Source organism: Mastigoproctus giganteus, chromosome 13 (genome assembly GCF_048544385.1).
Source record: "Mastigoproctus giganteus isolate SK-2022 chromosome 13, ASM4854438v1, whole genome shotgun sequence".
NCBI classification, from domain to species: Eukaryota; Metazoa; Arthropoda; class Arachnida; order Uropygi; family Thelyphonidae; genus Mastigoproctus; species Mastigoproctus giganteus.
The window spans coordinates 77,398,943-77,411,438 of NC_143587.1; the positions used below are offsets into that span (position 1 = coordinate 77,398,943).

At 36.3% G+C, this 12,496-nt stretch overlaps 1 protein-coding gene across 1 annotated transcript in view; it reads left to right on the forward strand.

The window, feature by feature from the left end:
• The window catches only part of Itpr (Inositol 1,4,5,-trisphosphate receptor), a 1,293,714-nt gene that overhangs the window by 515,542 nt on the left and 765,676 nt on the right, over positions 1-12,496 (forward strand). Inside the window, exon 26 of the mRNA XM_090387283.1 lies at positions 11,398-11,619. Coding sequence (XP_090243409.1) covers positions 11,398-11,619 — 222 coding nt within the window. The remainder of the gene's footprint in view (positions 1-11,397; positions 11,620-12,496) is intronic.

A 12,496-nucleotide genomic window follows, 5' to 3' on the forward strand; every position in this document is an offset into this window, starting at 1 on the left:
CTATAACAGCAATTTTCCCTTAATGCTACACAGCTCCAATTTGTACAGCAGTCTCTTACATGCAAAAAATATCAAAGATTTTCCTGAAATCCAAGTACAGTAAAACCTCTATATTTTGAAATTCAAGGGACCAAAAAAATACCACTTTGAACTATCCTGGTTCAGATTAAACAAACTTTTAAAAAATTGAATTTACTTACTGCATCATTCTGGCTGGAAAAGTTGGCAAATCGCAGTTCTCGGAGGCAAATGTTAAAATAAACTCTTTATAGAGATGAGCAAGAAAAAAATTTAACAATGAACTTTATCATAAAAAAGACAACAGTTGAAATAACATTTACACAAACCTATAATTTATTAACAAAGTAATCCAACGTAGTTTGTTTCATTTGTTTATCGTATAGTTCATGTACTTTTTTGATGTTTTGTCCATTGCAAGACTATCGTTGTTACGTGTAACATGTGCATCTTCCAGTGGCTCTTGCTCCTTATCTTCCGATTCAACCACATCACCTTCTTCACAATCAGTGCTACTTTTCTCAGGAGCACGGTCATCTGCAGTAGTGATGGTCACACTTTATATAGTCTTTAAAATTGGTTGCACACTCCATTTCAACTTGCAGCTCAAAAAATTTATTCACCAAAAGCAGCCTTTCTGAAGCAGGTTTGAATGACAGAGGAAGGAGTTTCATCCCGTGAAACTTTGATGTTCCTCATCGCGTCCGGCGGATTCCATTTCCTAATTTCCGTAATGGGAATGTTCCTGGATGTGTCCCTGATGAGATATCTCACTAGTTTTTTTCTGGTATAACCCTTTAACATGGTGAATAATTCCCTAATTTAGAGGCTGCATGTAGCTGGTTGTGTTTGCTGGTAGGTAAAGAACTCTAATATTTTTTTAGAGCGAGCCCTTTGCAGTTGTGCACTGCACATTGGTCCATTAAGAAAAGAATTTCGTGATTTTGACTAGCCATCTTCCTATCGAGACATTGCATCCACTTGCAGAATAATTTTCCCATCATCCATGCATATTTGTTAGCCTTGTAAATGCAAGGCAAGCATTTCACTCCTTTGAAACATTGTGGTTTTTCATATTTTCCGATGATCAAAGTCTGCAACTTTTCGCTTCCATCTGAATTGCAACAAAGCAGAACCGTTACCCTTCCCTTACTCTTCTTCTCTCCTCTACATGTTTCTCCCTTCATTGCCAGTGTTCTATCTGGCAATACATTGTAGAAAACTCCCCTTTTATCCATATTAAAAATATTCTTTGGATTGTAACTCTGCAAAACAGACCACATTTTCTTGCCATCTTTCTGCAGCCTCAGTGTCCACTGAAGATCCTTTACCACAAACCTGTAGTGTTACAATATTGTGCCATTTTTTTAAATCATTGCAACCACCCATTGGAGCATAAAATCTTTGCCTAACTTAAGTGAAATTTTTTCAGCTTTTTCTTTCACATAGGTTCTAATAGCGGAATATTATTAGCCCTGCACTGAAAAAAAAACACTAATAATTCACTCTCGACATCTACATGCTTTGCATTCAGTGTTCTCTTCATCCTTCCAACATTGTTTCCTTTCTCGAATTCTTTTTCTATGGCATCACAATTTTTAAGAAATGTCAAGAGAGTTGAAAGTGGAATACCATATTGTTTTGCAATTTCTGTTTTGGTTTACACTCCTTTATCAACCTCATGGACCAGATTTAACTTTTCTGAAATATTTAGCTCATTATATTTCCTCTTCATAGCCATTTTGTGGCCCTTTCTTCTATTTACTGTACCAAAATAGAATTTTTCTATAAGAGAAAAAAAAAAAAAAAAAAAAAACTGCCTTAAAGGGAGTATAATCTAATACACAATAGTATTCTATCATATTGCATTTAAAATTTATATACGGTAGAACCCCATAAATCCTGCACTAAAGAAAACCATAATAAAATTAAACAAGCATTAACAATGCAACTTACCATGACACCCTTTCTCAAGTTTCAAGTTATGTCCCATGCAGATTTCAATAATCCAGAATGTCGTTGAGCAGCCGTCTGATAAACCAACAATGTATAGCTCGGTAAACAGAGAATGAAAACGCCATTTGCGCATGGAAACGTTCCACGTAAACACGCAATATGATTGGAGATTTAGAATTAAATGATATTTTTGTGGGTCACTGGATCAGATGACTTTGAATTTCATTGTACACAAAATCCTATGGTGTTTGCCGGGGACTACTCTTATCTTCGAATTACACACTACTTCAAATTATCCGATATCGAAATAACAGGGTTTTACTGTATATAATATCAGATTATTTTTTTGGATCCAGTTCCTTTGTCACATCAACTACCCAATCCAATTGGTCAGACAAGATCTCCTCTTTACTCCTTTAATCAGTGACTCCATTATTTTCCCTGGAACAGAAGTTAAGATAAAAGCTCTGTAATTAGTCATACCACCCCTTGATTGCCTTTTGTGAATTAAAAGAGAATATTTGAATTCAAAGTAGTTCCTTGTATTCAAATATTCTCTCTTAATTGTGGCTAAGGGCTTGCATACCCCCTTTGCTTCTTCAATTAATGTAATGGGATAGATCCCATCTACCTTAGTTGTATTTTTTATGCTTAACTTCAACAATTTCTCTTCCACTTTCCTTTCACTTATCACAAAATTATTTATCTCACTGTTAGAGTTTAATAAATTACTGGCATCTGCCTCTCTAAAGAATTCCTCATGTGTGAATGCAGGAACAAAATACCTATTCAGCTTGTCAGCAATCTGAGCAGAATCATCCACAGTTAAACTGATGACATTATGTGGACCAATGTGATTCAGCCTTTTTCTTCTACTGTTAATGTAAGTAAAGAAATGTGTGCTGCCTTTCTTGGCATTCTTTGCCAGAGACTTCTTGTACTCTTCCTTGGCTCGCCTTGCTTCCTTTGTGACTTGATTGATTACTAGTTTATACCTACCATAGACTTCGGTATTGCTTCATAATTTATACCTATCCTATGCGAGTGTCTTCTCTGCCAAGTATCTCAATGGTTTGACATCCATTTAGGTCTAAGCCATGATATTGTATGAAAAGGCATAAATTCCATGATTATTTCCTTGAATGCTTTCCATTTAGAATTTATTGTTGATAACAGCATTAGTAAGTCTCATTATTATAGAATTTAGAAATTGTCTGAGAACCCTGTAGTCTTCTTTACCAAAGCAAAATCCCTTACCCTTGATTAAACTTACATCTTTGAGTAAATACACCACTTGCTATAATATTTATAATAGCAACTGGTGTATATACTTCTTTTTCAGCATATTTTAATATAATTCGATAGATTCCATCAGCTCTAATTGCTTTTTTTCCTTTTAGGTGCAGAAATTTCTCTTCCACCTTACTTTCCATTGTTATAAAATCATTTAACTCCCAAATCAGTATTAGATAGAGTGCTAACCTCCATCTCTAAAAACTTCTTCATGTTTCAAAATATTCAGTTAATCAACAATCTCTGCAGATCATTAATAGTTCACAATATGGTGGACCAGTAATTCATTCCTTTTCTTCTAGCATTGAGATATGCAAAGAAATTCCTTGCTACTTTTCTTTGCACTTTTGTCCAAATCTTCTCATAATCTTTCTTAGCATGCCTAACTCCTCTGATCACCAACTGCTTCATAATTGATGTAGAACTCTTTTTTTTCCTTGACTGTATTGCTCATTTACAATAAAATTGACACAACTCAAAAGGTATTAATTTTTCAGGCTAGGCTAGGCATTTCAAATTTTTCACTTTACTAAAATGTAAGTAATGATCGTATAACTTCTCTAAATTGAATAGTGGTGTTGCATTACAGTGATTAAAGGTCACAGTTGACACTCGTGAGAATTTTGCCAATTTATCAATGTTAACCCTTTATAGTCCATCTTTGCAGCTTGAACAGTTGAAACAAACTGGTCTGGAATATAAATTGTACCTCATTTTAATGTACAGTTTACTTCTCTTTCAGTCAGCTAGAAGGGGTTTTATCACATTCATGTTGGGTGCACCCGGTTATGAAATACTTCTGGCTGATTGCTTTTACATTTGGAAGCTTGGAAACAGTGTACGGGTACAGGTAAACCATGAATTTGTTCTTCTTTTGCCCACCACAATTGTTGGCATAGAAGACCATGTCAATTTCTTCATCCGACGCTGTTGCTTTTTCTTGGATGAATTGAAAGATATGGGTACCAATTTTGTTAATGCCTCTTTCAGCTTCTCCCTCATACAAATTAAACATGTTACATCAGCTGTTTTCAAATTACAAAACGTCACAATTTAAAACATAACTTAAATTTCTAATAGAAAACACAGATATTGCCTTTTGGACATTGAAATATAGCTTGAAGATCATAGCAACCAACTCTAGTATTGATTCCAGTATTCTCTTTAAGCCTTTTCATTTTGTTGCAGCCTAAGTCTTTTCTGTTAAATGCTCATTGCATTTTAATTTCTCTTTTTCTTCACCAGAATCATTGCTATGTGCTATACATTGTTCACATTTATCTTTCTTTGGTTAAACATTAGCATTAGTAGATACATACGGTGCAAGAAAGCAAGCTTATATGGCATCGGCCAAAAAATAAATAAAAAAAAACCTTCCCATTTCACCGATCCATTCACTTCAAAAGTTTGTTCAGTTCTTCCTTGAATTTATTTAAGCTGTCAACTTAAACACAACAGCTGGAATTCTGTTCCAGCAATCAACTACCCGCTGGCTAAAGGCAAACTTCTCCACATCTGTTCGATAACTGTCTTTCCTCAATTTGAATCTATGCCCCCTCAGATTCTTAATCTGAGCAATCGCAGGTAACCATTCAAGGCCTTTTACAGATCAGTCAGATCACCTCGCGGGTGCCTAGTCTCAGATGCTGCAAATTACAGAATTTAAGCCTCTCCTAGTATGAGAACGCTGTTGTTCCTCTCGCCAAACTTGTTGCCCTTCTCTGTACTCATTCCAGAAACCCTACGTCCTTCATAAAATGCCTCCAGACCTGTATGCTCAAGGTGTGACCTGACTATTGCCTTATACAAAGGGATAATCACATCGTTATCCCTGCTAGAAAAATTCCTGCATATCATTGACAAGACCCCATGAGCAGCTCTGGCAGCCTGTCTGCACTTCTCAGAAAACTTCATATCTAACTGGACAATTATCCTCAAGTCTTTTTCATTCTCCACTATCCTGAATGTAGTACCTCACATTTGGTACTACATTCAGGATAGTGGATGTAGTACCTCACATTATTCTGCAGTTAATGCTACCCATATGTAGCACTTTGCATTTGTTAATGTTAAATTGACATCAAATTGATGTTAAAACAATGACACAAAGGTTGGAAGGGTTATTACTGATAGTAAACACAGTATACCACTGCAACAGGATCTAGAAAAGGTAGGCAGATGGGCTGAGAAGTGGAAACTGAAGTTTAATATTGCCAAATGCAAAGTACTGTATGGGTAGCAGTAACCCAAGAGAAAGGTGCCAACTGTGTGGTACTACACTCATGGAGGTGGAGAAGAAAAAGACCTGGGGTTAATTGTGCAGCTGGATATGAAGTTCTCTGAGCATTGCAGATTGGCAGCCAGAGCAGATCATGGAGTTTTGTCAATAATATATAGGAATTTTGCTAGCAGAGACAAGGAGGCTATTATACTTTTGTATAAGGCAATGATCAGGCCACACCTTGAGTACTGCATTCAGGTCTGGAGGCCTCATTTTAGGAACGATGTAGAGTTGCTAGAATGAGTACAGAGAAGGGCAACAAGATTGGTGAGAGGAACAAAGATGTTCTCTTACCAAGAGAGGCTAAAATTCTGCAAGTTGCAGCATCTGGAGACTAGGCACTGCAAGGTGATCTGATTGAGGTGTATAAGGCCTTGAATGGGTTGAGCACGCTGAATTCTGATGGGATTCTTCCATTTGTTCAGATTACGAACCTAAGGGAGCATAAATTGAAATCGGAGAAGGACAGATGTAGAATAGATGTGTGGAAATTTGCCTTTAGACAGTGGGTGGTTGATTGCTGGAACAGACTTCCATCTGTTGTTGTTGTGGAAATTAATGGCTTAAATAAATTTAAAGCTGAACTAGACAAACATCTGGAGTGACCGGATGGGTGAAATGAGAAGTGTTGGTTTTTTTTTTTTTTTGGCTGATGCTCTATAATCTTGCTTTCTTGTATCATAGGCCTCAACTAATGGTAACGCTAAATATTCTGCCGGCACCCACTGTTGCAGTTGCCACAGTAGGTGTCAGCAGAATATTTGGTAAATCAATAATAAATAAAGAAATATTCTGCTACTGAGAGAGCTGTCAACCCATGATAAGACGTTCCAATTACTCGCCCACATTTGTTCACCATACTCATCACACTTTATTTACTACCAGCTTAACAAGAATATGCTCATTTAAGTTTGTTTATTAAAAATTGGTAGAAATATATAACTGGAAGTTACCGGGATATAATCGAAGATTTGGGTACGAGAGTACATGTGAAGGGGAGAAGTTTTTACGGCTTCATCTAACAGAGAAGTTTTTTTAAATTTTTGCTTTTTTATTGACTTAAATTGGCATATTAATTTATTTTCTAGAATTGCTCTATATTCCTAGTAACAATACTTTAGTTTAATTTAAACTTAGATAAAGATTTTGTAGGTTATTACTTAGTATCGGTAAGATATCTAATCCACATGTTGGACAAGTTTTGCAGCTCCCGCGAACACTAAGTTTTTAATTATATTTAGCCGGTTTATTGACTTAATTGTTATATTACATTATTTTTTATAAGTTGCTTACAAACCTAGTCAAGCCCTGTGGTTTATTTTGAATTTAGATAGCACAATTTTGAAAGTGATTAATACCACATATCTGTAGATTTACTGTTAGTAACTTGCCACCATTGTTATACGATACAATGTATACCCGAACTAGATAGCGTAAGGTTTAACAGAAAACTAGATAGCGAGTATAGTAGATTGTACTTTTTTAACTAAATACACATAATGACCTAGTTTTTGCAAATGTAACATTATAAATTAATACATATAACTTTACAGGAGATAAGAAAGTCACATAATGTAACTCGGAGATAATATTCAATACTGAAATACATATATATATAGTGTTATAACTGCATTGGGATATAAGTTTAGGGTTATATTTTGTACTGGAATTTTATTTGAAATTGAATAGAAATCATAACTCAGAGCAGCAAATCAAAAGGCTCAAACTAATGGGAGGGTTGGGTATCAGGGGAGAACTGGGGGGGGGTTCTCCTCTGAATCACATCATTTTGAAATGCACTGCTTGTTTGATGTTTGTGGAGCAATCAGAAACAGGACATGATATTGTAAAGGACAAGAAATGTCTTTGTGTGTGCACGATGTAAGGAGTGTGAGGAAATCAGGTGCCAACTCAGCATTGTTATGGGCCTATATGAGAGCTTGAAGGACAGGGTAGATGCCCTCGAAGGATTTAAATTGAGGGGCACATCAAGCTCTCAGCTGCCCACATCAATCCCTTGCACTTGAACATCACACAACACAGCAGCAACCCCCAAGGCAAAATGCACTGGTCCCAAAGGAACTAGTTGTTGTCGGTGATTCTATTGTCAGGGAAACAGGGAACATATTGTGCAAAAAGGATAGTTGGAACGGGACCACAGTATGTCAGACAGGAGCAAAGGTTGATGACGTTGTAGAGCAGATCTCATCTTTTAAGGGCACAAAGGGTGATATTGTTGTACACATTGACACTAATGATATTAAGAGTAGGAGGCCGGCGGAATTACTTAACAAGTACAAGTCAATGTTGAAAAAAGCCATGACTTAGGGTTGAATTTGAAAGTGTTTGCAATTCTGCCCAGACACAATAGGAGGGAGTATATGATGAGAGCCTTATCAATCAATTCGGCCCTGGAGATATTGTGCAAGGCTCAAGGGGCAGAATTTTTCTTAGCCTGGTCTGTGCTTGTTAACAGGAGAGACTGCTTCTACAGGGATGGGATATACTTAAATAGAAAGGGCACAAGGATATTTGCTGATGCTATCAAGGCAGAGTTAGGTGGGTCAGAAAACTGCTAGCTCGGGGGATACACAGACAAATAGATTAACAGTAGCCGCTGGCAGAGGTGAAAGTGATTCTTACAATGCTTCTATTGAAATGGAATTAAGCAGCAGCCTGGAAAGCAAGGCAATGGGGATTTCCAGGACTGCTGGGAGTCATAGTGGAACTAGTAAATACATGGGCTGTGTTAGGGTAATTAAGTGTAGAAACAGGTGCATGTATACTTGCATGTACACTAGGCATATAGTTAATTAATTTGATGAGCTTGAAGTGCTAGTCAAGACATTAAAGGCAGATATTGTTTGTGTCACACAGACATAAGCGGTGCAGAATTAGAATTTGGGGAGCACAATGTGTACAGAAAGATTAGACAGCACAGGAAGGGAGGAGAGGTTATGCTGTTAGTTAAGAAAACACACAAAATCTAAGGAAGTTCATGCAGTTGATGTTGGTGGACAATGCAATGTTGAGTTTGATTGGCGTCACATAAGCACTGGGAAAGGAAAAATTAGAGTAGGTGTGTGTTATAGGCCTAATGAATCTGATGAGTATAATGTGCAATTGTGCAAAGAACTAGAATGGGCCAATAAATCAGTGTGTCAAACAATGGGGGATTTTAATTTCCCAGAGAGGGACTGGAATTTGTGGGTTGGTCACTCACACACTAGCAAGGCTTTTGTGGATTCATTGGATGATTGTTTTCTATAGCAGCACATTCGTGAGGCAACTAGAGGGAGTAATACCCTTGATCTGATTATCAGTTGTGATTCTTCATGCATTAAGAATCTGCAGATAAAGGAACCACTAGGTGGCAGTAATGACAGTGTGCTGAAGTGGGATTTACTCAAAGAGGTAACTACCATCAGGGGTAAAGGGAAAGGTTTTTGCTTTTGTAAAGGTGACTACAGTGGTTCGAGACAATAATTAAATTCTATACGGTGGGGCCAACTGATAATGTTATCAACAGCAAATTCAAAATGGGAAGCATTCAAAGAATTAACCTTGGAACTACTAAGCATGTCATACCAACTAAGAAATACTGTTCAAGATTTAGGCCTAAATAGATGTCAGACGAACTAAACAGAAAAAAATTGCTTTGGATACATATAAATTAACAGGTGACACAGAAGCCTATGATAGATATAAACTGGTCTGTAACCAAGTCACAAAGGAAGTTAGGTAGGCAAAGGCAGATTACGAGAAATCTTTGGCAAAGAATGCAAAGAAAAACAGCAAAGAGTTCTTTACTTATGTAAACTCTAGAAGGAAGGGAATGAATCAGATTGGTAAATTGATATCAAAGGTTCAGCTGTTGATGATCCTGCTGAAGTAGCTAATTAAATGAATATTTTGCATCTGCATTCACACACAAGGAGTTATTCAGGGAGGAGAATGCCAGAGGTGTATTAAAACTCTGGCAGTAAGCTAGATAATCTTGTAATAACTGAGACTAAAGTGGTAGGGAAATTGTTGAAGCTAAACATAAGAAAGGCACCTGGGGTGGGTAGAATTATCCAGTTATATTAAAGGAGGCAGAAAATGAAGTAAAACAAACCCTTAGTCCTAATTATGAGAGCTTCCTTGGACTCAGGGGGAGGTACTCATGGGCTGGAGATGTGCAAATTTGACCCCAATCCACAAAGGAGGATCACGGGGAGACAGGTAATTAAAAACCTGTTAGTTTAACTTCTGTTCCAGGGAACAGAAGTTTAATGGAGGCACTGGTTAAAGAAGCATTGCAGGATCATCTAGAGAAGACTTCAATTATAACTCGGACACAGCATGGGTTTGTTAAGGGGAAATCTTGTCTGACCAATTTGATTGAATACTGTGATGTGGTCACAAAGGAACTGGATGCAAAGAATAAATTGATATCATATATTTGGGTCTTAGAAAGGCTTTTGATACTGTTGGACATGGAAGACTGCTGCACAGATTGGAGCAGTGTGGCATTGGAGGCAAATTGCTGCTATGGATAAAGGGATGGTTGAGTGGGAGAAGACAGAGAGTGGTAATCAATGGACACTGCTCTTCGTGGACTAATGTTATTAGTGGATTCCCCCAGGGTTCAGTGTTCGGTCCATTGTTGTTTTCTCTATTCATCAATGATATTGATGATGGTATATCAGGCTTAATGTCCAAGTTTGCAGACAATACAAAGGTTGGCAGGATTGTTAATGACACTAATGACAGTATGTGCTTCAACATGATCTAGAAAAGTTGAGCAGATGGGTTGAGAGTTGGCAACTGAAGTTTAACATTGACAAATTTAAAATACTGCCTATGGGAAACAGTAACCCCAGAGTGATGTATCAACTGTGTGGTACTACACTTACAGTGGTAGAGAGTGAAAAGGCTCTGGAGGTAATTGTGCAGGCAGATGTGAAGTTTTCTGAGCAGTGCAGAAGGTCTGCAAGAGTTGCTCATGATGTCTTGTCAATGGTATACATGAATTTTTCTAGCAGGTATAAGGAAGTGATTATCCCCTTGTATAAGGCAATGGTCAGGCCACACCTTGAGTACTGTATACAGGTCTGGAGGCCTCATTTTAAGAAGGATGTAGAGCTGTTGGAACGAGTATAGAGAAGCACGACAGGATTACTGAATGGAACAAAGGGTTGCTCTTATGAAGAAAGGCTTAAGTTTTACAAATTACAGTGTCTGGAGACTAGGCACCTTCGAGGTGATCTGATTGGGGTGTATAAAGCTTTGAATGGTTTGAGCGTGCACAATGCTGATCGGATTGTTCCTCTTGCTCAGAATAATCGCCTGAGAGGGCATAATTTCAAATTGAGGAATGACAGTTTTAGGTTAGATGTGCAAAGTTTGACTTTAGCCAGCGGATGGTTGATTGCTGGAGTAAATTTCCATCTGTCGTTGTGGAAGGTGATAGCTTAAACATTTTCAAAGCAGAACTTGCAAGCATTTGGAGCGAGTGGATGGGTGAAATGAGAAGTGTGTGTGTTTGTGTGTGTTTTTTTTTTTTTTTTTTTTTTTTTTGCTGATGCTATATAGCCTTGCTTGCTTGCATCATGTGCCATTGCTAATAATTCTAAGAGATGTTTGTTATTTTTTTTCACTTTAAGCTTTTATAATGTATTTAATGATGGCCGTAGTAGCCAACAAAATCTTATTATATGTGATTTACAGTAATACTTTTCCCTTTTTTCTAATGACAGGTTTCACGATTCTGTTAATTTCAAGAAAGATCAATAAAGTATTTGTGTTTCTAGTCTTCTTGCATAATCTTGTATTTTTACATTGAGAAACAAAAAAAAATTTTCCAGGTTCAACTTTTGGTGTCTACTAGTGACGTTGAAAATTACAAGCAGATTAAAGCTGATCTAGATGACCTTCGTTTGCTAGTAGAAAAATCTGAGCTATGGGTTTTCAAGTCCAAATCAGAAGAAGAAGGAAAAAAGAAAAAGAAGAGTGAAGAAGATGGAGATGGTGATTCTGAAGACAAAAAAGTGGTTACGAAAGAGAAATTAAAAAAGAAAAGCAGCATGGTAAATAATTTATTTCTTAAATGCCAATTAAACTTCTGTTTGTAAAGGATACACTACTGTTTTTTCATTATCTAATATTTTTTGTAATTTTCATGTACAACAGCTGTTACTCCTATAAATATTTTAAAATTCAGTATTAGTCATTAAACTCTAGTAAACCTTTATATTCTTAATAAATATAAAATATAATATCATTGTAAATAAGCATTTTTTTTTTTTTTTTTTTTTTTTTTTAGTTTTTTAAACTGTACTGTGTTCTATATTTTGAAAGGATTTTGGAAAGCATCAATGAAAAGATCCTATATTCTTGTTGAAACTGCCTTGTTTGTTCTACAGGCAAAGGACATCCTTAAAAGTAATAAAATTTATAAGATGAAATTGTAGCAAAATTAACAAAATATTTTATAAACCTGCTTTATACATATTGTCATTTGCTATTTATGAATAAAAACTCAGTAATGTTTAATTCAAATTTGAATGGCAAATTTAATCAGACATTAAATATGTACTAGACATAAATCTTACAATTGTTTGATGCATATTGGCGTTTAGCTGCCGTTGCACCATAAAACTTCAAATAAATAATAACAACCACCAAACATAAATTTCTCCAACTATTTTTTAATTGGCTTCATCAGACAAATTTTGCTTTTAAAATGAGATTATATTAATATTATCCTCAATATTTCTTTGATGTTTAAGTCAATCATGTATAAAATTAAATTTCACAAAAAAAAAAAAAAAAAAAAAAAAAAAAAACCCTCATTCCAGAGCCCACTGCTATTGGAAATTCACTGCCCTAGACCCATCTTTATATTGCCAAACTCACTCATGAAAGGGTTAAGGATGATGAAGATAGAAGGAAGCTAAGACATGC